General features: G+C 40.7%; 1 protein-coding gene and 2 long non-coding RNA genes across 6 annotated transcripts; all 3 read right to left on the bottom strand.

Moving 5' to 3' along the window:
- Positions 1-1,485: 1,485 nt before the first annotated feature.
- On the bottom strand, positions 1,486-15,444 carry LOC148385506 (uncharacterized). Its single transcript, XR_015863408.1, has 3 exons — positions 15,291-15,444; positions 5,432-5,613; positions 1,486-3,061 (listed from the first exon to the last, which is right to left on the bottom strand). It is a non-coding gene; the product is annotated as an uncharacterized LOC148385506 (long non-coding RNA).
- Positions 15,445-17,091: 1,647 nt separating this feature from the next.
- On the bottom strand, positions 17,092-19,997 carry foxa2 (forkhead box A2). Of its 4 annotated transcripts, none has more exons than XM_088401436.1 (2): positions 19,641-19,997; positions 17,092-18,784 (listed from the first exon to the last, which is right to left on the bottom strand). In XM_088401436.1, exons 1-2 carry the CDS (start codon positions 19,710-19,712, stop codon positions 17,516-17,518), a joined length of 1,341 nt encoding a protein of 446 aa, XP_088257562.1. In that variant the 5' UTR covers positions 19,713-19,997; the 3' UTR covers positions 17,092-17,515. The 4 variants fall into 4 exon arrangements, with proteins under 4 accessions (XP_088257562.1, XP_088257565.1, XP_088257563.1 ...); XM_088401439.1 differs by lacking the exon at positions 19,641-19,997 and adding an exon at positions 19,447-19,526; XM_088401437.1 differs by lacking the exon at positions 19,641-19,997 and adding an exon at positions 19,136-19,436.
- Positions 19,998-23,241: 3,244 nt separating this feature from the next.
- Positions 23,242-25,827, bottom strand: LOC148385504 (uncharacterized). The gene is made up of 3 exons (XR_015863546.1): positions 25,609-25,827; positions 23,668-23,826; positions 23,242-23,528 (listed from the first exon to the last, which is right to left on the bottom strand). It is a non-coding gene; the product is annotated as an uncharacterized LOC148385504 (long non-coding RNA).
- Positions 25,828-26,772: the final 945 nt, after the last annotated feature.

Genomic DNA, 26,772 nt, shown 5'->3' with positions numbered 1-26,772 from the left:
GTGTGTATAGAGCATGAAGTCAGTTGTTGGCCTATATGCCTGTCATTGACTGCTGCTCACGCATGACGACGGCAGCCCAGAGGTCTTCCACCTGAGTCGCTCCATTACCTGCGTGCACCACTTTTGTCTCACAGCTCTATATGTGGTGGAGGGGGGGGAGGGTTGAATGCACACTAAGTGGTCCAAGCCAGCAGGCGTCAGGAAGGGAGAAAGTTAAAATGTTTGTTACAACTCCTATTGTGCATGTGTTTCTTTTGTTTCTATAGTGGCCCAGTGAGTGCATATTATTTTTAGTTCTTTCCGGTTTTAGGTTCCATTTACTGTAATTGGCCTTTTGGAAGGTAATAAATACCTTTGAAAAAAGAAGCCTGTCAAACTAAGAGACAACGTTTGTTTTATTAGGTCTCGCAGAGGAGTCGACAGACTGGTTGGCTAATGGGCGGATAGCACCAGCCTACTCAGTTAAGTGCGGGGACAGGTTCGTCCCTTCACTGAGCCATGACCAATGTGGTTGGTTGGTTCATGAGTAATTTGTCCACTGCCATTTAGTTTTTATCACTCTTTGTAAGACAAAAAAAAGCCAAGTTGAGGGTGGGCATGCTTTCCTGAGCAAAACTTGGAATTACTTTGATGGTTAGCGTTTTATTCACTGTGTTGCTGGTGACTATTTCCAGGTTTGTCACAGAGACCTGGTGGCCACTGGGAATTTTGGGAGATTCCCAAAATATTTATTTATTTATTTATTTATTTATTTATTTATTTATTTATTTATTTATTTATTTATTTATTTATTTCACTAGTGTAGTCATGTCAAATTTATTTTTGAAAAATCCCAACTGGCTCTCCTCCTTTGTTGTCAAATGTCTTATTGAAGCAGGTACCACACAAAGGTCCCCCTCCCCATTACTCATCAAGTACCTTTTCCATAGAGAAGAATATTGCTTCTTTTCGGGTGTCAAAAGACAAGGACTTAACGTGGTGTATTGCTGCTTAAAGCACACTTTGCTCTTTTCAAATTTCCCCATTGTGACCGGCGAGATGAAAAGAACCTTTTCAACATGTAGCTGAGCTTTCATGTCTTCCCTCATTAATGACAAACTTTTCTTTGATTGCGCTGAGGTCTGAGGCCAGTTTGGCCAGACAATCAGACTGTGGACGACTTCAGCGGAACACAATGAGGAGGCAACAAAGGTGTTGTCTGAAATCCCTCTCGAGATGTTGGGCCCCCGCATTTTGGAATTACAGTAAGGAGCCTAAAAGTGAGGATTTGTAACTCCTCTCATCGGACTCAGCTCACGGCCAGTGAAGGATAAATCCGGTAGGAGACGGAATTACATGAGCCTCTTTGAATACATCCCTGCTCATGAGAAATCCTTTTTGAATTGTTTAAGGAGTCTTCCCGTTCAAATATAATCACACAAATATCAGATATGGATCAAACAAAAAAGAATCAAATGAGCAAAAATATAAACTGAAATACACACATTGAGAGAATTGTTTTTTAATCAAGACAATACAGCACAGTAGAAAATCATTGTTTTCATTTTTACAAGTTTTTAGTGCAGGAGTTCTTCCATTTATTTTGAGGAAATAGAGCAAACAAAACCCAGACTTTGCACTCACCTCTGACTGAGCGAATTGAAAATTGTGAGCACCAGAAGTCAAGATAGAAGTGAATTACTTTTTTGTGCATCTTTTCTTGCTTCACAAACTAACATAGCAATTTTATTATTATCCAGTTATATTTTTACTGAGGTCTCATGATCTAATTGCACATCATTCTTCCTTGTGTTTACAACTTAATTTCCTCAGCTGTTTATTCCAAATGTTTGTTTAAGTACGTTTTTATCATCTTTCCAGACAATAAATACTTTATAGGCTCGGTTAATTGCAGCGCATGAAATTAAAACACCAACGAGAGACATTATAAACGTGTGAGTGATTTTAAAAGGCCCAGGAAGAAAAATGAAAATGTGAATTTTTCACGCTGGTGATTTTTCCATCGGGAGGCCGCTTGGGCCAATAAGAGGTGAGCTTTTGTTCCCGTTATCACACTTTGTTCATTTGTCTCCCAGGCGGAAAGCCGTGTTAAGATAACGCCATCCTATCATCAGATTGTCTTATCAAAGTAAAGAGCGACATAGGAGCTCAGTCAGGGTGAACAATCAAGTCACTCTGGAGGAAAATATTAATTGCCGCACATTCTCAGTTAAAGTCAGTATCAATAAATGCATACTTGTTCATTAAGATCTGTTTGTGACTTGTCACTTTGCTGTGTATTAATTCACCCGCTTTGTGTGCAGTCGTACTCGATTTCGTTCTGGTCATTTCAAGTGCATGAGCGTGCAAGTCCTTACACAAGCGGTTGACACCGGGGTCAGTGGAATTGCCCCACTTGAACTAAAAGACATTTAGTTTGGTTTGGAAAGTGAAAACTCGAACACCGTTAATTTGTTTGCTCTTCCACTAGTCAAGACCGCCGCAAATGCCATCACCTCAAAGAAGCAGTCGGCCGTCCTCACTTTTATTTGTTTGTTTCTTTGGAGGGTGTGAGAAGTTGCGGTGGACGTTGGACTTGTGTGGTGGGGGGTGTAGGGACTCTCCATAAGGAAGGCTGTGCGGCCTGGCAAACAAGTTAGACGGTGACAGGGAGACGGGGGGCAGGGGGGTGCTGGGGGAGGCGGAGGGTGGATTCATTTAGCCAGGCATAGCTGCTCTTGTTTGTGGTTGTCCCTGACAGCGTCGCCAACGCCGCTCCAAAGCACCTGTGTTTGCTCACTAGCTTTCCCCAATCTGCTCGAAAAACGCTGCGAGCATGTCACATGGCGGCCAGATAGCCTCGGCACCATGGGAATACAAAAGCCGGGGCTTTTAGAACAGTTAATCATTAATGAAGGCCTCTCTTTTGTTCCCATTGAGCTCGGTGCTGACAGAGGCTTTGATATTACATATGGCAGACAGGTCGCACGCAGATACGGCCAAGTACATCGACTGGGCCGGGCTGTCGGGTCGTTGGAACCGCCGCGATGACAGCGGGCAGGAAGGAGAGGCCAAAAGCCATCTGCGGATGACAGGAAGGACACGTCGGCTCATTTCCTTTTACATGTCGTTCGGTGTTTTTTTCCAGAGCACGCTGATGGAGATGAAAAACGGGAGGGGTTTCGAAAAAATCTGTCACATGATCTGTGCAATAGTAGTCAACAAAACAATGATAGGGACAATTGAAGATCACAGTCACTCACACCTTGGTCAAATTGTTGTTTTCATTTGGTGAATGGGAATGTGGTAGCTGGCAAAGGATTGATGAAAATGGTTTCAGTTTTGGAAATTAATTGTATTCCTGGCCATTGAGCACGCTCCATATTTTTCACATCTAAATGTCTAAATCACATCATGTCTAAAAACTGATGGTAACAGAATAGAGCATTCTAATAAAATATTATTTTACATTATATAATTATTTTTGATTGGCTAAGCATTAAGTGTGGACTACTATGAACATTTTTGTCAAGTTCATGTCAAAATCTAAAAATATTTTTTTTAAGTGAAAAAAATAATTATTTAAAATACAAAATAATAATTATATTATTATTATTAATTATATATACAAATTTCCAGTCATGAGCACACCACTGGCAATGATTGGCAGGAAGTAATAAACAGAGCCAAGTCATTTTACCAATTAATTAACATCCCCTAATCTCAGTTTGCTCTCCATTTTGTACTGTCAATGAGCCCGAGTCTAATTTCACGCTCATCACCGGGTGCCCTGGAAAAGGTGGAGCAGAAAAAATAATCAGGGCATTAATTTACTTTTCAAAAAGAAAGGGGCCATATTTATCTCAAAGGCAGATTAGGGGGAGATTTACACAGCCATGCACAGTATTATGAAACTACACTAAAAGGGTCAGAGACGATCTTATCATCTGTTTACCTCCAAATTCCTATGGTTATTTCTTGAAAGTTTGTCTCGATCCCACCACGAATCCCCCACAGTGCTAATAATACTGTACGAACGTCAGACAGAATTATGGGACCGCAAAGATATAGTGGTGGAAACGTGGCCACTCAAAGCAGGATGCTTGGTGTGCCTCAAGTCAATCATTAACGTTCAGTGATACCTGCGCCTCACACAGGACAAAGACAAATGGGGGGGTAGTTTAGTCAGTTACCTTACCGGCCAACTTTGCATCTTTGTAGCTTTTCATACCACTTCCAACATTTCCATGGACTTTTGCAGTATCTGTTTGATGTTTGATTTAAAGTCGCCATCACTATTACGTTTGGTGTTTTAGCAATTTTATAATAATTGTTTAGAAGTGTTATTTAGCAGGCTTATAAACATGCCCAAATGTTTTTCTGAAATCTATAGTGCATTGTTATGGAATCCTGTCCTTTTGCTTGTTTGTTTTACTATTTACTAAATTAAAATAATAAAATCAAGGCTACATTTGCTCTATTAACTTTTGCATGTGAATTAACATTTCCATTTATTTGCATTTGAATTATTATTCCCTTGATTAAGTATGAAGAAAATCAATGGGTATTTTTTTTAATGAAATATTAATGGTTGTTGTGCCCATTTTCCATGACAATGTCTCTCTTTGCTGCCCAAATGAGGAGCTGATGTATGGAACTCAACTTTTCACATCATCTTATATATCTTTCTGCCCCAAACTACCTCCGCTTATTGAATTAGAAGTCACGTGATCCATTTTGTCGCATTTGGAAGAAGCGATTAATCGACAATTAATTCCACACAATTACAGTCCTAAATTACATCAATGAACTTCCTCTTGCATAAAGTTCAATTTTATCATTGATACATGATTTCTATTCATGCTTTATCCAGAGACTAATTAACTAAAACAGTTTTAGAATTGCTAGAAATTCAAGTTTTGTCATCTCATCCAAATGAAATTTGTTGTGCTTGGTCACACATCTAAGGAAGTTTTTATGGTGTAAAACTTTTTTAAAACTCCAAATCAACTTCCAGCATTTCCCACTCATTTGGTAGGCCATTTTGAAATGGTTCTCTTCATTTTGAGAACATCTCATATCCTCACGCACAAGCCTCACACAACCATAAATCTTGTCTCCGCTTTCCAAGCAGCTCAACTCCACTGCCGAGTATTTATTTGCTAACCCTGGTCACCGACGATAAGGGTCACTCGTGTGACCAAACTGTAACTCTTGGTAACAAGGGCCTTATGTTTCTAACAACACACGCTCAGTGTGCATGCCACAATGAGAAGAAAATAGAGAACAAAACCTAGGTGATAATAAATTCTGCCGCAGGCTATGAGGAAATAAATTAGGCCGAGGCAAGTCAAAGGATGGGCTTAACAAGTGTATGCTTCAAACAACAGTTCCTGTTTCAGGAGGGAAGGTATATGTGTGATGGATGGCTTTGCAAACATAGTTGACATACCTGGCCAATGCCATGGGCCGGTCACAACCCACGAGTGAGAGGGACATTGTGTGAGTGCGCGAAGTTGGGAGCGCGCGCGCGTGCGCAGTGCACGCACGCATCTGCGGAGCGCTTCCCGCAGCTTCCCTCTCTTCCTCCTCTGCAGAGCTCGGCCCGCGGGGATCACTTCAGTCAGCAGAGCCCTGTTTGACAGAGACACAGGCTCCGGATAAATTCCACCCTCCTATTTATGGGACGTGCGCTTCGACGAGGACGCCTTCGATCCGTCCTCGGGGAGCCCGCATCTCAAAACGCTCAAATAGTCTGGGTGCAGAGATAAGCAGTGGGATGGAATTATACTCCCAAATTCCCAAATCCTTAAAGAGTGTTGTTCTATCTCATTTTAAGTTCATGGATTTTTTTTTTTCAAAATACATGAAATTAACTCATGAATTTCTGTCATATATTGCTTTATATCTTTTATACATGAAAGGCTTCTATCTTAAAAATACATGGAAATATATGGAGATTACATGAATATTCTTTGCGGATCGGGGGAGACGACCCGGGTTTATGCTGTGCAGCATGCTGGATGAGCGGTAAACCCTTACTGGGAACACCCAGGAATGTTTCGTTAACTCACCCGTCACATTCAAGCATGTGTGTCAAAGGTGTTTACAGGGTGTTGACATTCACACATTGGCACTGAGGCACAAGCAGCCATGTCTGACTGAGCTGGAAGAATGCAAAAAACAAATTACTGCTCTCATTGTTTGCAGTCCAAGTTGTTGTTATTATTAGCAGGAGGAGTAGATAGTTCCTTTGTTTGCAACAATTATTTAATTGTTGTAATTAAAATAGCATTTTGCAACACACAGTTCATGTTTCCATTTGTATTATATTGTATATTGTTCATTGTTTTATGGTGTTGATAAATTTAAATATATATATATTTATTTTGGGCTTTGCATTTATTCCAACTTCCAAATGTAAATTTAGACTTCAATGTGATGCGTTACATGTTGGTTTTGGTTGCTTTTTACTTAGAATATTAACTGCTGTATTTATAAGCCCATATTGTCAGATTGTTTTTCATTGCAGAGTTTTATACGCTATCCTGTATGAATTATTGTTTGTTAATCACAGTTGTTTTTCACATTCTCTATAAAAATTTCATTTAAAGGCTAGTATATTATTCATTATAGGCCTATTTATATATAAAATACATTCCAAAAATGTTGTGCAATTTTGCTTTTAGTGTGTGTTAAAAAAGTGTTATCATGCCAAAATGTTTTATCACGTGTATTGTGTTAGAAATAAGAGATACAATATTTCTGGCTGCACAATAATGTGTTTTTGTTTATCATATTATTAAATATAAAGAAATAAAATGTTATTTTAATGACAGAAATCTGTTTATTATGGTGTGAAATAAAATATTATCATATGCTTATTAATGTTTTGTTAATACATGGTTATCAACCAAGTAATAATAAATAAGAGCTATCATATTGAATTAATAATTAATCAATGTCCTTTGTTAATTCTTCAGTTGGAACTATTCACATTTATTTCTGCTTAACCTTTTCAAATATGTCTTCAAACATTAAACATTCAATTTCAAAATATAAAGTAGCATTAGCTATGATTTATTCGATGACTTAGCAATAACACAAAATTATGGAAATATCCAGTGGCTAAAAAAGCGTAACACACATTATATGTAAATACAACTCCTGTAAATATAAACATTATGGATTGCAATACAATTTTTTAAGGTGTGTTCTAATATTTAAAGAAGAGGAGGGATCAAGCACATTTTATATCTAATGGATTCAAATGAAACCATATAGCTCAATCATTAAACCAAACATGGCGATAAAAACAATAATGAGATGGCCTTCATCACTATTGCCAGGGTATAAAAATGTATTAGCTCTACTGTAAATTATATATTTAAAATTAGTATCTTTAAACATGGATCAAAAATTAAATAGTACTTAGTATGGACACATTTGATATATTTAATGATGGATTTAATTTGAGACAATATTAGAGGTTCATTTTAAATTTTGAAAAGTGTTTTGGGTTACCACAGAGGGAGTCCGCGTTGGTCTGTCCATCTGTCTGACCTTGTGACCACCCATAAAGCCAACCGCTTGGGCCCGTATCCCCTCTGCTTCCCACCGACTCACAGGTGACAGAGCTCATGTTAAGGTGTTTGTCCACGCGATGACATCACGTCAACATTTGCCCGAACAGCCACGCTCCATGAGTGTGCACGTATCACTGGGACTGCACTGTTTGGGGTAATTGAAGGAGTGTTGTAAGTTTCCTACATGACTCACACACATGACTCTTTTCTCTTGGCCGTCAAACTGGAAGATTGCAGGTCTCGGTGAATTTAAAAAGCAAGTCCTCTCAACTCATAAATTACACGGCCGTGGACAACCTTAAGCGGTGTTGAAATGCCTCGAACAGAGCTTTATTTCAGCGTTGGCGGAGCGTGACACTGAGAGCACCACCCCACGAGAAGCCGAGCTCTCACATGCACAAAACAGACAGCTATGTAGCCTGTCATAACTGAGGTCTTATACATGCTGATGGGTAGTTATAAGGAGATGCTACAATGCTTGAACTCGATAGGCCTTTCCGGAAAAAAAATATATATATATATTATTTGCAGTTCTACGGAGGGTTTTTGTGTCTTGGAGCAGTCTTGGAAGTTGGCACAGCTACAGGCTCTTTGAAACGTCATCCAATGGATTAAAAGCTTTTCAGTAAAACGTCTGACAAAAATTTCCAATTTCATCCACTTAGAAAATGAATGCATTAAATTATCAAATGCATAACAAAAATATTATTTGGTAAGATAACGAAACTTTTTAAATGTGTAAAAAATAAATTAATTTCTATTTAAAGTCAATGAGTTTTTTACTGCTCAGTTTTTTAGTCTCTGAGATGAGTTACTTTTGTTTTAATGAGCTTTTTTGGGTGGGTGCTACTTATTTTTTGTTACATATCCATTCTACATATTTTATGCTGCTTATCTATTGTGTCTTTGTAGGTACAGTTCTTTAATTTATTTATCGGGTTTGTGTTGTCAAATCCAAATTAATTTATATCAGAAAAATGAAAAATCCAGCAAATGACTTTGCTGTGTTTCTTCTTCACAACATCATATGGTGTAAAAATCATCCTCAGTCTGACCACCCAGGGGGTCCTTGACACGGCAACCTTTACAGAGGGGGATGGGCATGTGTGTGTGTGTTTGTATTTAGGCAAGTGTCTGCTCACATGCATGAATATGCTCCTTCATCTTATGTGTATTGATCCTCCACTGACAGCCCGCCACGCTCTCTTTTTTTTTTTTTTTGTTGTCGTTTATTTTGTTTGATGGTTGCTTGCTTTTCAAGACTAATTTACTGCTGTTATTTTATTCCCAACAGGCTTCCGCCATCGGAAGACTGAGAGCATTCCATGTATAGAGAGCGAATACACAAGTGGGACAGACGCGGTTAATGTATACGCAAACACAATCCAACAGGACAAAACAAAAGAGCACAACATGGATCCTTCCAGCCTCCAGTTGCGCTAGCTTCACTCTGTTTGCCAACTCTTCTCTTGGGTCATATAACGAGCGTGTCGCTTGAGAGCCCTTGGAGCCTTTTTACCTTCAGTTGTAAAAATGACATGATTGTTGGGGTCAGGCTACACTTGTGTAAGTTTTGAGCGAAGATTTCCTCTCCGGAATAGTTATCGCAACTCGGTGCTTGACTTGTGCTACCTCCTCTAAGAAGAGAAGAGGGGTCAGCCGTTATCCCCTCTTCTTCTCGTCTCCTTTCATGACCAAGCAAGAGCCCCTAAAGGAGAACACGCAAAGGTGAAGCAAGATACGATAACCCGTCCAATTCAACAATGTTGACAGACAAATGAGCATACAGTACGCCGTTTAACGGGAATTAAAAGTATCGGGGCAGCTGGTTTCTTATCTGGCCGAGTGAGAAGAAGGCTGGCAACAAAGGGAGGCCTAAGACTAAGAGGCTTGATGCATGGGAAAGCCATGGGCCGGCCATTGTGGCTGCCCTTCTGCTAAGCAAATAGTCCAAACTGTTCATTCCCCATCTCCCATTCTCTCGCCGGTACATTGTTTGTGTCCTTGCATTTCATTCTGACTGGGGAAGATTGCCTCTCAGGGCCAGTGAGCAAACAGTCCAGAAAAGAGCCAGCTATCTCCTGCCGTTCCCAGGAGAACTAGCATTTTTATTTCAGCTCCAAGCTGTCAAAGGATTGGAGAGTTTATGTCAGGATCCTGAATTAATTGCTTTAAGCCTCGAGGCTGACGCCGGCGTTTTTATCACCAAATGTTCGGTAAAATGTTTCCTAGCAAATTATGCGGCCCCTCACGCCCCCACCTCTCCTTCGCCGCCAACCATGTGGGATTGGATACATACGGGATAACTTTCTACAACACAAATGGTGTGTTTAGTGGTTGTGATGGTGCAATTGTGTGACAAGTGATGGGCAGTGGCGCGCCTGTCAAGATTTGGTAGGATGAACTCAAACAACAAACTTTTGTCTATGTATGTGCGTTTTCAAACCCTCGCCACAAAGCTGGGTGCACGAGCCAAGCTTGGCAAGAAAATGAGTCATCTTACAGATGCCTCAATAAACCATAGCTGTTCAGACATTTGGTGGAGCAGGTTTTTAAGGCTCCAAAATGTCCTAGGAACTGCCAGACTGTCTTTAGAACCGTCTGTCGTGCTCAACTGCTGACTTAATAACGTATACATAGTATACAATACACCGCGGGTTGTAGGAAACTACAAGTAACTTACTCCGTTTAATTTGAATTTGGTGACTTTGACACGTTTTATTATATTTTAGGCCCTTCTGACACATAAGAATTCAAATTATGAATGTAAATGAACAACTGATCCTCTGCTGATATCAAACATCATGATGTTGGCATGGCTACATGTGTTGTCATTCTCTGTTGGCTCTTATGTGAAGAGGCCAAAACCAACAAAGGAGGAAGTGCCCGGCAGTTCCAGCCCTTAGCGCCACGCGTCAATAACTGAACCTGAAGCCGCCATCTGGAAATTGCTTTTCTTTACTCAAATACGTCTGACGGCGTCCGGGACCAATATTGTAGATTTGCATGGTAAAAGCGTCGCAATGATTTTAACCCCAACTCCAATATGAAGTTTCTCGTCAGTCAAAGGAAGCTTTGCGTGAAGGAAACGTTGATGCAATATTTGCATGCATACACATCCACAACGTCGTGACCTCACCCGTTGGCGGGTCGGAGCAAGTCGGAACACACCGCTCATTTAACCGCAGCCACAAATACATCATCTCCACGACGCGCACCTTTCATTATCTTTCTGTCGGCCACTTCAAGATAAGAGTAACCAGCCTCCCGCCAATAAATCTGCCAGTTGACTCCTTAATCTGAGAGGATATTAAGTGACAAACACAGCGATGCTTCTGTCAGCGTCAAGCAGGCGAGGGTTAATAGTGTGTATCTGGGGACTACTCTGCAGCGGGGAGAACATGCAGGCCTCATCCTTCCTCATAATCTGCTCAACAGCCCTGTAGACACCTCCCAGCTTTCTTCTATCCTTCAACTGAGCATCCTCTTTTCCATTATAAATAACGCCGCCATTTATACGGGATTAAATTGGGGATTAATTTGATTCAAGTTCGGGTATGGGAATTCATTAGTGAGCTGACAGTGGCGCTATACATGCCGGGAATTTAATTTGTGTCCCCCGAGGAAAGCGCTACGAGACGGAGGTCTTAAAGACGAGGAGGGGGGGCGGGTAATGCGACCCACTTTGGATTTGCACATTTGTAAAGTGGCACTTTATTGCTGTTGATGCGTTGTTATTAAATTGACATAGGCGAGGTGGGTGTGTTTTGGAGAAAAGACTAGATGTCCGCATTTGGCCTGTTCCGACAACAACATAATGCAGGACTTTGTTGTAGATTTGGCCCCCGCTCGTAAGGTATTAAAATGAGCACATGACTTGAATGTCATTGATTCTCATGAATGTTGAAATGACATATCACCTCCACTTCTGACAAGATGTGTGCTATAAAGTGAAGGCATTAAATTCAAGTCGGGCCCAGATTACAGAATCCCCCTCCCCCTGCTCCTCCACCCTGCACAACATCAGTCTGCTCTTCACTAAATTGGACAAGTCCCATTGTCAGATAGCCTATCACAGTGCACGTCTGCATAGGAGAACATATGCAGGACAAAATATTCCGTAGTTTGTTATTCCGAGGACGGCACAGGGGGCACACGGGCTTGTTTGCCTTTGCTGGAAGAGGAGATTGGATTGGGGGTTTAAATGAATTGCTGGCGCACCACGTTTATAGGTTTCATTAACTTTTAATGAGTTGGGTGTCCTTCGTCGTGATTGGCTGGCAAAGCTCTCTCTTTACTTCCTGGAACTGGAGCTGAGGGGGATGTGGGGAGAGAGTTTAAGGGCCGCGTTATGGCAATGTGGGGCCGAATGGGCCGTAGGGCGAGGAAAAGAAATATGATGGGCCACTATTTTCAAAAAACCTTGCAACCATCAGCATAGCGCGAGTAAAATTTTGGAAAATAAATAAATAAAAACATTGGCAGGCCGGTCAGGCGTCCTTTTAGCATAGCTCACTAACAAAATTTTATATTAGCTTTCCCCACGAGCTTTGAGCTCAAAGGAACTGAACTTCTCCTAACTCATATTCCATTGTCTGTCCTTGCGTCTTTTTAATGAGTCATTCTGTTTTTGAAAAGGGACAGATACAATTTAAATGTATGTAGCAATATTTCACAAGGATAAACACTGACCATCCATCCACTTCCAGGCACATAAAAGCAGCAGGGCAGAGTAAGGCACCCCATCCCGGCCTCAATAGACCGCCTGTAGGTCAGTGTGTGTCCCACCAGCTGCTGCCTTGCCTACTACTCAATGGCCATTGTTGATGGACCTCTCGCTCTCTCTTTTTCCTCACTCTCTTTCTGTCTGTCTCGTTGTCTCTTTCCCCTCGCGCTCTCTTTCTCGAACATCCCGTCACCCCGACATGAAGGAGTCCTACATTGGAATGTCACAGAGTCATGTCAGAAGACATGCGGACACATCACAGTCAGCAGCCGCATTCTCACCCTCTCTCCCTCTCTTCTCTCTCACTCTTTCTCTCTCTCTCTCTCTCTCTCTCTCTCTTTCTGTCTGCCCTTCAAACACACACACACTCACACACACCTCCATCCAAACTCATCCTCAAGATGACCCTCATGCGTCTGGATTTTCAAAATAAATGCCACGCCTGTCGATTTTGTTGAATTTAAAAGTCAACCCAGTCAAGCTTTACCTTTAGGGATGACAGGAATTCAACTTTTAAGATGGACAAATATGCTTCTCATTGTAAGCCATGTTTTATAATGGAATAAAGGCAAATATAAGAGGGAAAAATATTTTCACAGTAAAAATTGCCATTCATTATAAATGAATTTTCTGTGTTACATTATCAAAATCTAAATTACATGTTAAACAACTCGTTGTATTTGGTAGCTAAAATCTGCCACAAGTGCAGTTAAAATTAGTGTGTAGCTGTATTTTATATCAAATTTCTTTATTAAGTGAAGAACTTAATTACTCTTGGGAAAAAATTGCTCAGTTTACAAATGTAACTGTTCAGCCTGAAATGATTTTGAAATGTTTGCATAAATGATTTTAACATATCTTTGTGCTGGAGCACATCATATATGTGTTTTTAATTAAAATCAGCAGTTTATCAAAAGACTTACTTGCAATATGTATGAGTACAATATATAAATGACTACTGTTTTTCAGCAGTATTATTACATTCTTGGACTTTTATTCAATTATGCAAACCAAAACATTTGCAAATATTACATTATATTTTAGTTTTCGTTTAGAATATTAGTTCTTATAGCGTCATAGTAATTTCCGTTTCAGTCCGACGTGATTGCATATTCAATTGGATGCACGTCGATTTTTGGGCAGAATGATGTGGACCGAAACAGACCGCCTGCTGGGTGGCAAGTCGTTTTGACTTTGCGGCGTCTTTAATATAGTGAGGAACGGCAGTTTGCCTTACTAAAATATGGGATTAGGAGTATTTCTCATGAAAGAGGAGTTAAGTTGGCCTAGTTGGTCCCTCCCCTGAAAAAGCCTGAGACAGAATTACAGCTTGTTGGACCGGTGTCCCGCTGTTGCCATGGCGACAGATCTACTTGGGTGTTCCAAGCAGCGGCGCTTTGAGACTAAGGTGCGACAGACGCGCTACTATATATGAAACAACATTTATCCGCCTGAAATCACATAGAGATTGTCAATTTGTATGCATGCATTCCGAAAATGCCATTCATATGAATCACTATACCTTTCAATTTTCATATTATTATACTTATCATTATAATTCTTCCAGAAGTTATGCGCTGTGCTTTTCTCGCATGGCACCACTCAGTTAACACCCATGGGTGGGTGCGCAAAAGGCTTATACACAGTAGTGATTCATTTATAGAAGTCGCTCAGGCATTGCAATGCATTGCTGCAGGGAGAATGTCTCACTTTGGAGGTGTGCAGCATGTAATGACATAGGATACTGACAGCTCAAGTCATCATATTAGTCTGTGAAGACAACCTGGAGGGTAGTCAATCATTCATGTTTTTTCCCCATCAATAAAAGCCTGACATAACATTCTGGATGGTTTGTGTGGGAGGTCTGGTATAAAGCCTTCATCAAGAAAAATGCAAATGCATGGGAATTGCCGCTAAATCAGGTTAGCGGAGTAAAGGGATCAACAGGCTGGACCAGGCTTTATGTAGTTGCTATAACAACGAGCGCGTGCGTGTGCGTGCGTGTGTGTGTGCGTGCGTGCGTGCGTGCATATATGTATGTGCCTATATATATATATATATATATATATATATATATATATATATATATATATATATATATATATATATATAAACATCAAATTTCCGAAAGGCCAATCAAATTTCCAAAAGGCCATTTCCATCTCCTGTGTGGCATTTATTCACTTATTCACTGGAAAAGATGACAAGCATGGCTAGCGTTATTATTATTATTATTATTATTATTATTATTATTATTATTATTATTGTTATTGTTATTATTATTATTATTATTATTATTATTATTATTATTATTATTATTATTATTATTATTATTATTATTATTATTGTAGCTTTTTTATGTTGTGTTCTGGGTTCATATGCAAGTGCTAACAGCCGCATGCACGTGTAAACTATTTATGACCATGTATTTAGATTTTACAATATAGTCACAAATTTTTGAAAGCTCATAGAAACAGTGTAATAAAAATAATTGTAATAATAAATAAGTAGTACTAAAGTAATTTAGAAAACGGTGGGGTTTTTAATGTTTTTTAAAATTGATTTTTTTTCTGTCTGCCTAAAGCAACAAATATTTCACTCAATCTCACATGACAAAATATGACCCTATGGCAATATTTCAGACAAACTCGAAATCACAATAATGCATACATCAAAAACAGTGCACATTTATCCATGCACGCATGCATGTATATTTCAGATCGGACTACTCATTAGTGTTGTTTCGTCCACTGCGCCGCAATGATCGGCTTCTCCATTTCGTAACAATCTGCAGATCCTGTCAGCTTTGCACCACTAGATCTGTTCTGAAATCCAACCCGTCTCCTTTGCAGAAAATTATCTTTGCACTCTCCGCTTCCATCAGCACATGATTGCGGCGAGTTGCGCGCGGATTCCCGGAGTAGACATTTTGTGTGTATATATATCCATATATATATTCTTTTAACATGCAACTTTCGATATTTTAAAGGTGTCCCTACCTGTGCAAAACGGCCGGGGGGCTGCAGTTAAGCCACGCATGCAGGAGCCCATTGTAGAAGCTTTGCCTTGCGCCCTCTGCAAAGGGCTCCAGACATCGCGGCATTTATTTGAGCTCAAACTCAGTCACTGTTGACTTTAGCACAAAGCAAAGATTTCACTGCCCCGCTAGTTAAAAAATGATTATTTTACAGAGATATCGATCAGTGTGCTATAAAAAAAAAAAAAATCAGCTTAGCGGGATATGTCTAAAATGAATAGTGCCAAATTTAATGTCTGTGTAAATTTACAGAGCTGCGGCGTCCTTTTCGGAGTTTACACTGTGTGCAATTTGGTTAGTGTATGTGTGTGGATGCTTGTGTGTACTCTGCCTATACGTAACATGGGCATTGCCTCCACTCCATTGTTTACTGCCTTTGTTTATTCGCAGATCACTCTGTTTAAAGTGCGATGCGTAAAGTGGGGTCTGGAGAATAAAAGCACACTTTTAGTCCGTGCGTGCAGGTGCTGAGGGGCTATCATTTTTGTATTGGGCTTGCTTGGCATAAAGGCGCTTGGGGGTTCTTCTGAGGAGCCTGGAATCTCCGTTTGGTGCACAAACGTCTCCTCGAGTCATGCGCCCTTGGATTTGAGCTCCGAGGAGGAGGCTAAATTCATGTGGATGACAACTAACCTATCTTATCTAACAAGATGGGAGGGTCCCCACCACTTTTGAGAGAGAGGAGACAATGGAGGTCCAGATTGGAAGTTAGAGCATCACATTCAAGCGGGTCTGTCCCACAATCAGGCCCCTTTTTACAGATGCTATTCTCCGGCACCGCGGGAGCTTGTTTTATGTGACAAAGGACACTTAATCTTGCCCGCTGATCTCAACTTTACTGCCGAGCAGCAGCACGGCTGAATCAAAAGTCTCACTGCACTCAATGGGCAAGCATGTGGTGTGCATACAGGCCCGCAGCTGATGAGGGCCACCAAAAGGGAACTTTTTGATGCGAGCCCCTCAAAGTTTGCCTTTTTTATGAAAAAAATATATACCGCATATATTCCGTATAAAAAATGTGCCTTTACAAAATAACGATTCTGTTTGCATTGTACCAGTTAATATTTTAATAACAGTTATTAAACAAACCGCGCCCTCTCCATAATTATATTTATTACTATGTTTTTTTTAAACACTCAACTAACAATCATTTTTTAATTAATACATGAATGAAACGATCCAGCAAAGATCAGCCTTGTTATTCGCAAAGGCAGAGTTTTATCATAAATCTGAAATAATACGTGTCAAATTTGTTAAGTTTAATTTTGTATTGGATGTCAGTGTAGCGCAAGTGTAGAAAGTGTAGCCTACCTTTTGATACACATTCGCAGTATTAATATCGCCAGTAGTCTATAAGTTAATAAAAAGCTAATTGATGTCTTAGTTCATGCAGTATTACTTTAAATATATTACATTTAATATTAAAAGCCATTAAATTTCCACAGTGATGTAAAGGCTGATCGGAGTTATAGCGTTGGAGGTGCATTACACGTGCGTTTGGAATGCGCCAACTCTAGTCGCGTTCTTCCGATTACCAAAATGGAGTGAATGTAGTTTACTTTTTATTGTAAATTAAATTATATGTGGTATATATATTTTTTTATAATTAATATTATAAATAAGATATTAAAATTAAGATTGCGCCCTCCTCAAATGTTCGATTATCCTCAAACGACTTCTTCCGTATAGAATCGCACGATTATATGATAGTAAGAGAACTTTTATAATTAACACACTTTGCAATAATTTCTCAGCAATCGTCATTTTCAGAAAACATGACAAATAACACTTTAATATAGATTCTGCTCTTGTCACTACAAGAATACACATATACAAGCCATAAATAGGAATTACACAAATGATTGAAGAAATGCATGTTTTGAAATTCAGTCTGGCGTCCAGTTATCAAATGTGTGTTATTTTACAGTTTTTTCTACCTTTTCTTCTTTTTTTTTTTTTCTTTTGTGGTTGTTTTATTTATTGGTTTGTTTTCTTTGGAGTTCATTCCTGCAGCAGACTTCTGAACAGGTCACATTATCAGCCAGTGTCACAGATTATTAACAACAATAAGGCTACTAACAAACTCGACAACTAAAACGATCGTGGAAGAAAATATTTGAAATACATATTGTACACAAATTCTATATTTTTTTTTTCACATATTTACACGTTCAGATTGAAGTCCATTTATGATGAGTTCATGATGGGTCTGGAATAGACTCCTTGATAATAAGAGGTGTCAGGTATGGAGGAGGATTCCAGGCCAGACTTCCCTGCCATGGAGCCCATGGAGAGGGGCCCGGTCATTGGAGATCCGTAGCCCGAGTAATGCATCACCTGCTCGTAAGTTTTTAGGTCCATTTTGTGGTGATGATGATGGTGGTGGTGGTGCTGCTGCTCCGAGGACATGAGGTTGTTGATGGAGAACGGGTGGTTGAAGGAGTAGTGGTGCTCCGGCTTCAGGTGCGCTTCGTGGGCCTGCAGGACCGAGTGATGCTGGGAGAGGAGGTGCTGGCCCTGGCTCACCGGCGACGAGATGGACGAGGCAGCGGCGGCTGCTGCTGCTGCCGCCGCTGCTGCAGCGGCGGCGACCGAGGCGGCGTGCTCCGGACTCAGAGCTTGACTCGCCTTCATGTCCGACATGACCCTCTTGTGGTCGCTGGCGGACGAGTTGGAGTGCGGCGACTCGTTGCCATTACAGCTCTCGGAGCTGCTGTGCGACGAGCCGTCGCCGCCCACTTTGCCGCGTCCGGACTCCTTGACACCCGACAGCTTTTTGTCGCACTTGAAGCGCTTCTGACGGCGCAGGTAGCAGCCGTTTTCGAACATGTTCCCCGAGTCCGGGTGGAGAGTCCAAAAAGAACCTTTACCGGGTTTATCCGGCGATCTGGGCACTTTAAGGAAGCAGTCGTTGAAGGACAGCGAGTGGCGAATAGAGTTCTGCCAACGCTGCTGGTTCTGTCGGTAAAAGGGGAAGAGGTCCATTATCCACTGGTAGATCTCGGCCAGGGTGAGCATCTTACTGGGAGACTGCTGGATGGCCATGGTGATCAGGGAGATGTACGAGTAGGGCGGTTTAGCGTGCGTATAGCTCCTCCGGTACGTCTTGGGGTCCCTGGAGCGGTTGATGCTGGACTGGCCGTAGATTGGACTCATAGCGTTCATGTTGGTGTAGGATGTGAGCGCGTTCATGGAGGGGGGCTGCCCGGTCATGGGACTCATGCTGGGGCTCAAAGCCGCGCTCATGGCAGTCATGCCGGCTGCTCCCATGCCGTTCATGGCGCCGGCGCCCGGAGACATGCCGGTCATACCCGGACTCATGGCGGTGTTGACGTAAGACATGTTCATGGAGTTGGCCGACATGTTGGCCGAGGTGCTCATGCCGGACATGCTCATGTAGGTGTTCATCGTGTTCATGCCCAGGCCCGCGTTCATGTTGCCAACAGAGGTATAACACTGTCGAGGGGAAATAGAATTATGAAAAGATCATCTATGAAACCCAACACAAATGCAAGGTGCATCAATATTAATAAATGATCAACTAATATTTACTTATATAGTGCACGAGATCGCTCAAATGCTGGCTTGCCAGTGGTCTATGAAACTTTATCTGCATCGCGCCATTCAGGGGGAAAAATCGCAATAAGAACTTTCAGGGAATAGAATTAAATTATAAAGAAATTACAACAAAAATATATATTGTATTTGAACAAATGCAAAATTATGAATTAGAATAACACCGTTGAGATAAAGCCAAACTATCAGTGAGTCTCAAGAAGAGATTCAAAAGCAGACTAGTTTGCGTACCATCTCGCGGTATATTGAGACATAATGTGATCAATGCAGTGGCGTACAATCTTATGTTAATGCTTCTAAAGGGTTTATAGATATTAAGCAGTATACGTCATGTCTGGTGTTCAAATCGCACAGCCCCGTTGAGAAGATAGTGAGGAGCGCACACACGAGAGCGCATCCCAAATATTTGAACCAATCTGCTCCCCAAATCAAACACCTCCGCTGTTTGTCGAGTGAAAACAGGACCAAAAAAAATCGTGTGATTTGGTGAAGATAGGTATATAGACAAAAAATTATAATCCAAGTGAAAAAGTTTACCCCACCTCCTCCTCCTCCTCTACATGTCAAGCAACTTTGTTAGGATAGCGCGCTCGGCGTGGAGATGGGGGAGGATTTGGAGGCGCCTCAAGTCAATATTTGATCACAAAGTTAATATTATCTCAGGGCTAATATTGAGTTGTATAAAATGGGATCGGCTTTAGACAACGGGGGGGAAATATATATTTAAGGTACCCACCTCGGGCTCTGCGTAGTAGGTGCTCCAGTCGGTGTGTTCGTGTCCTTCCATTTTAACTGCTCCAAGCATCATGGAGGACTTAAAACCGAGCGTCTCCCAGCTGAGGAAAAAAAGCCAAGCGCGTCTCTCGTATATAGCCGCTGACTAGGGACCGACCACTGGTACATGTGCCGGCGTGGCTGCCGCGTCCCTCCGAGTCCAAGAGTGGCGCACAAAAGGGAGAGGCAGCCGCGCAATGCGTCGGCGAGTGAGCGCAGTTGAAAATGACGCTCGGTGCAGCCGCTTGACGCAGTGATATAGCTGTGTGCGCCAGCCAAGCCTCCAATCCTACTTCTACGCCTTGGGCCCTATTTGAATAATCTCCTCGCACCTAGGCGTGAGACTCCTCAAGCTTCACCCCCCCTTCTCCCCCAGCAACAATCCAAACCCTCCCCACCCCCCCCACCCCCATAGTACACCTGCACTGACCATATATGAAAAGATGTATTTCAAACTTTGATTATATACAGACAGGAAAGCGTGACAATACTGCAAAGTGTTTTTTCCTTCTATAGACAACTTCCATGTTGCTGTTATTCATTTCAAATGAATCAATGTTTCATTTTTTTCTGCATTGTTTGTTTACATTGGGTACTTAGATGCAATGTTGACATTGTCATTGCAGTTCCTTATAAAGTTATCCAAGCTCCACTTCCCAGTATTTTAGCTTGTAATTTGATGCACTTTAATTTTTATACCTTTTATTTTGTTTTTTTTTATACCAGTATCGTCTTTGAGTGTCCAGAAGAATTAGAGTCATTCTTATTATTATTATGTATTGTTGTTTTTGTTTTATAATTCAAAATGGCCACAACTTTTAGATGCTTACTAGACTTATGTTATTTGTTTAATCTAAAAAAAAAATGTATTGTTATCCATTGTCCCAAATGAAATTTGTATTAACACAGTTATCATATGAATTAAGAATAACATAAAAAAAAGTATTTTACCAACATTCTTAAGAGGTTCCCCCAGCAAGTGTTTTAATTAGTGAAGTTAAGCACTGCGTGAGAGCGCCCTCTGTTGGTTATTACCTTATTGGGCTCTTTGAGGTGTGCATGAAGAATTTTTTATTTGGTTTCATTCAGCAAAATGCAAAATAATATAAATATAAATCAAGGGTTTATATATTTTATACAGGTTTTTATTTAGTATATCAAGGAATGTATCTAAATCGAAAATATCTCTTGCAGCTTGTTAAAGTACTGTACAGTACTGATATATTTGTATGACACAAACATGAAGGTGTAGTGTGTTGCCCGCCACGTGTCACTAGTTGTACATCTATTTGAGTGTATATTTACGCAGGAGCATAACTATCAGTATAAAGCCCCATTAGTATAGGCGAGTAAACCTTTCTTGTTGACGAGGGACTAACAGAGTCTGCTTAACTTGGAAATGAGATCATGAGGGGGAAAAAAAAAAAACTCCGTGTTTGACGATTGGGGATTGCTCCGCGCACACAGCTTCCACAATGTAGCGAAGGCAATGCAGGCCAATGGGTGTCATTTAAATTGACGTTTTTTTGTGCGTGTTTGCGAGAATAATTGCTGAAAACAACGATGACACGAAATTTGGTTTGAATATTAAACTGCCTATGAAATTTAAAAATATATATAAAATCAGGAAATCATTTTGCTTGTTATATCAAGAGAGAGAATGTATTTATTGTTTTCCATAAAGACAACATATAATTTAATTTTTTCATAAAGAGAGAAGTCCAATTCTTGGTAGGACTATTCCAAAATGGTCCTTGACCCAAATGACACTTTGTTCCTGAATGAGAGGTGTTACTAATTCCAAGGTTAATCATCAACCTGCGAGAGTCCTTTCACATGGGTGAAGGTCGCATTTTGGATTTTGTGAAAAACAAAATCTGTAGTCAACCAGTTGTGCGTGTGCTGGCAGCCCCTCCTCATCCTAGTTTGGATCCTGTAATTATCAGTTCATGTGAAAGACATACTCCCTATAGTGCAGATTTTGTGAGTACTGTCAAAACATCGAGCTAATCAGCTTTTTGGGGGAATTTTCGATCAATAAAAAATGGCGTCATGTGTCTTCTTGAATTCATGAGGGATTTAAGCCACATTTTCAATGTAATTGATTTCTTGTACTGTATTTGTGTAATAGTTACAGAAACAGATCTTCTGAAAAATAAATCACACACATGGGTTTTGGATTATGGCAAAATGAAACACCTTTGTGACAAATTATATGTCATGTAACCTTTTTCATAATCATAACATAGCTAACTACAAACTCTTTTTTTGCAAAGAAAAAATGCAAAAAGAGTTGTGATGAAGAACCAAAGTAGAACTTAATATAGTCCAAGGGTTAGCAAACTTGCCTATTTTATGTTGGTATCAATCATAACGATTCATCTCAGATTGATCAAAAATGATTAACATGGAAACACATAGTAATTACAGATATGCCACACTTTATTTCAATAAATCATTGCATTTACTTTCCAAATGATCACTTAAACAACATTCCTAGGATATTATTTTCAATCACTGGTGAGCGGGACCAGGCTACCAGTACTCAGTGGTTCTTAGTAGCGTGCTTACCCTGTGCCCACGGTAGCCATCATTAATGTTGCCTCATGCATCATGAATAAATTAACATATACATCGATTTACAATGGTGTGTCACTGATTTAATTTCAATTTTTAAATTGAATGTGGATTATATCAACACAAACCAACAACATTTTGAGATCCAATGAAAGCAAAATAAAATTATTTGACTTTGTCATGTCTTCTAATATTTGACGCATGCATCACCTTTAATACGTTGCTTTCAATCTCTCTGACCATGTCAGTCAAAACTTAGCATTCTAATCTTTGCCTTGATATTTATTGTGTTTCATCTCTTTATATTGTGCACATTATTTGTGCACATTAGATTGTGCCCTTATCTGAAAAGGTCAGCATTTTGATGTTCATTATTTTGTTGAAGAACTGAAGATATCTCAAATGATTTTTATTTATTTATTTATTTTCTATTATCTGTATTTTAAGGTGACGAGAGTTCGTTTATTCTTTATTAGCCCAAATTAGCTTTACTTTATTTTGCAAGTTTGCGGAGATAAAAACTGCTTTACAAAGCAACGGCACACGGGAAAGAAAAGTGACGCACCTCTGCTATTCACAGGTGACACTTGCCGCTTTGTTGATCAAGTTAATGTCTACGATGTGGAGTGTTATATTTAACACATCCGACATTCATTCAATCAGTGCTCATGACAAGGGCAAACGTCAAGTGTTGAAAGTTTAATGAGAGGTTAAAAGCCGTGAAAGTGCTACACCTGCATGCGCACTGGCCTAAAACAACATTCTCTGATCCAACCTCAAGTGATGAGCACTTTTTGGGTGCAGGCCAAGGGGTGGTAGAAAGGTTCTCCTTGCTCAGTGGGAGGACCTCTTGGAACATTCCGCCAAACACCCGGGAGTTGTTGGCAGGAATGTGTTAAGTTTCAACTTTGAAAGTGACTTTTTTTTCCCTCTTTTAGGTGAAATTCACTTAAGAATGCTCCCTTTTGAGCCTTTGTATCCTTATGAATGCAAGGTTAGAGCCACATAAGCCAAAGGGTTAAGTATGTAATTCATCAAAATAAAATTAATAATTAGAGGTCCCTTCTCTTAGGAAAAAAGGGGAAAAAAATGTTTGCTGCCAACTTGCCTGTGGTGACAGTAAACATTCCAGAGCCGGCCTGGAGTTTGGACTTGCCATTATCTGCCACAGCTGTGACAACGCCTGTTGGCCGCAGGTTTGTGGCTGGCCACACTCTGTTTACCTGGAAATGAATCTGAAAAGCGGCTGGACTGGGAAGGCACACAAGGCGAGCTAAATAAAAACCCAGAGTGGTCACTGGTCAGTGCAATGAGATGCATGTGGGAGGGAGTCCAAAGTTATTGCACTGGCCCCAGTGGGTCAGGGTGCAAACACAGGCGTAAACGCACTAAGGATATCCTCAAATACGCACCTTTTGATATTGAGAGGAATGTGGCCCAAGAATCCCATTTGTATGTTTTTACGTTGACTGTAACCAGGGCGCTCCAGATTCAATACTCGTCTTCTTGTCATGGTAAAAGGTTTCGTGTTGACCGCTGCCCTTCATTTATCACACAAAGCGACAGTTCATCTATAGGACCACAGGAGGAGAATATGGAAGGTGGAATACAAAGAGCACACAAAAAATATCCAATGATTTTGTGTAGTTTTTGGGAATACCTCAAATTATGGTCTAATATAATACATTTAGTTTGTAATTCATTCTTCTTGGTCAATCATTTCTGGATCATCATTTCAAATCGATCGGTTCAGTTGCTTTGACTTCTTCAAATGTCGGTGTGAACTTTCAAAGTAAAAGGTGCCTGATGTTTATTAGGGCCGAAAGATTTAATATCACCAAATCGACCCATTGTCATTCATTAGTGGGCCAACTGCAGAGTCAATACACATTTAATCACAGACTGTAGGCAATTAAAACAGGAGGGGAGCAGTACTGCTATGCTAATTAAAGTGCCAAGCTCCCGTGGGAAGCTGCATGTCTAGATATCACCGCCATCACCATACCTCACATGCGGTAATCTGTGATGGGCTAATACTGCTCTTCTGGGCCACCGTGCTGTCAGAGAGCTGTGTGCTGATTGGAAAGTTACATTGCATTAATTAGCTTTTTAATCCTAATTGATGTGAAGGGCAGAACTTTTTGACAGCAAGGAAAGTGGTTAACCATTGAGTGATGGCAAGCAAAGGACAAATACTTTGTTACTCGTGGTATCTTTAGTTTCTATTCCATAATTTTCTAAAATAGGGCTTGGTTTTTTTTCAGACTCCACGGGTGATGATGTTAAAACAATTTCGGAGGGGCAAGATTTTCCCGATACAAATGCTACTAAGTCTGCAATCAAAAATAAAGTAAAAGAATATTTTCAAGGAAGGCGTAGTCTTTTTTTCAGTTGCCGTTATTCAGTAATTGAGTTTTTTTTGTCAGTTCAACATATGCAAAGCTATGGAAAGAAATTTTGATGGCATAAAAGTCGCTCTCCTTTCCCACCTAACGAACACAAAGGACCCTGGTATTTATTTATGCTTTCTTTCATTTGGCATTTTGATTTTTGAACAGGCGCAGATGCAAAGGAACGTTTGCACCATTGTGGTTGTGATTATATCTGATTTTATTTTAAAGTACAGAATATTTAAGTAAAGGATTTGATTTCTCTATTGGGTTTTTTTTTTCAAAAAGAGAATCTCTACTTCTACTTAAATATAAAGTGTGAGTATTTTTGCTGCCTCTGCAGTGTTTCAACATGCACTGACGCATTGGCATTTAAGCTATTGAAATGTGTTGGGCTGCGACCATCTCTATAAGACCACCTGAGAAAAAAAAAAAAAAAAACCATCTGAGCTCTACATCTGAGAGAGGCTTTTGCTCCATTTCCTTTTTCCATCACCGTGTCAGTGGGCGAGTGAGGCTTATATCTGCTGCGGTCTTATCTGTATTCCAGGCTGATGGGAAATTCAAGTTTGGGATTACCTCTGACCCATCTTTGACAGCCAGTTACCGGCGCGCTTTCATTATCGTCATGCTTCAGCAGACGACACAACAAAATCTCACGCTCGCTGCCTGAAAGCTATCCTTGTTTGGTATGCATAGCACAGAAATTAGAAGCGTATAGCGGAGAATTTATATCAGGTCCGCATTAGAGGTGAGCCTATCTTCTGCCGGGCCTTCTCGGATGGACGAGGGCCCATCCATATGCAGATGGCTAATTTGTAGTGTTTACAGAGGAGCACGGAGGGAGCCGACAGCTCATGAAGAGCGGTGAAAGGGGGCTGCCTACGTGTCACCCCAGGAGCCCGGTGGTAAAACCTGCCCTATAAGAGCAACAACATAACTGTCCAATCTGTGTTTGCTTACCCGCGGACACGGATGGTTCAGTCCTGGTCGCGGGGCCCGTAAATTGTGCCTTTTTACAGGCCCTGACAGCTAACAGGCCATTGGGAACAGAGGTGCAATGACTCGGCCACTCAACAGATTAGCACCTCATCAGCCTCCTACAGCTTCGGACAAATAGCGTCCCTGCCTCCTTCAAGACACAATAGAGCTAACACTGCTCAACAGCCCCCCGCCAAGAGAGCCCCCCTCACCACCACCCCTGCCCTTCCTCTGCCACAAAACTTCCTGGTCTGACTCTTTCTCTGGGCCACAGCTGCATCAAGGGTTCCTTCCCCAGTCTTTGGCCCACCCCGACCCCAATTGGCAAGATGTGTGTATTTCAGGTGAGCAAATATTGCCACTTGCCTGAGAGGTCAATGACCAGCCCTTTCAGGAGAAGAGTGGGGGGTTGCGTATTGTGCCTGGCTGCTTTGCAACAGGGGTACATGTGGCCTCACACAGCAACCGGTGCATAGGATGGGTCAGGGGAATTCTCCGGGCACAGCTGGAGGCGGCAAATCAAATATATACCTACATGGCTCATCTGCATTTTCCCAGAGCGTTTCCAGTCTTCATTTCCCCCTCTAATTGGCTTTTAACACTAAAGAATGATTTGACGCTCCGACAAGCCACACACGGAGATATTTGAGCCTTTTTGTGACATTGCCCAGTACATCCATACAACTCATATATTGCTTTTATTGTTTCGTCTAGAAAATAAAATCCTATATGATGATGGAAATTATCATTATTTTTGAGTGCTTCAACATCTCAAGTTCAGTCCAAATCACTTGATGGGTTTGTTAAGGTGGTCCGTTCCCTGCTGTTTTTTGACTAGCCAAATTAGCCAAAATGCATTAAAGTGAAATCCTGTTTATCATAGCGTCCTTGATTTTTTTTTTTTTTTTTTTTTTTGGTCACTGACTGGAGAAGTTTATTTTGTAAAATGAACATATAAAAAGAGAATTAAACTTTACATATTCAAACACCAAAACCAAACTATGCAAATGTATTCAGTGAGAGGCCACTAGCTTAATGCTAACATACAAGGAAAAACAGAAAATTACTGAAGTTGGGGACCTTCTCCGCCTTTTCTTTTTCCCCCGCTCTACATTTTCCAGTAGACTGAGATGCCTGGGATGTTGA

The sequence above is a fragment of the Syngnathus floridae genome, chromosome 16 (assembly GCF_059516105.1).
Source record: "Syngnathus floridae isolate MCC-2025c chromosome 16, RoL_Sflo_1.0, whole genome shotgun sequence".
Taxonomy (NCBI): domain Eukaryota; kingdom Metazoa; phylum Chordata; class Actinopteri; order Syngnathiformes; family Syngnathidae; genus Syngnathus; species Syngnathus floridae.
The sequence above is the reverse complement of the archived record's forward strand: the minus strand, read 5'-3'. Positions and strand labels throughout refer to the sequence as shown.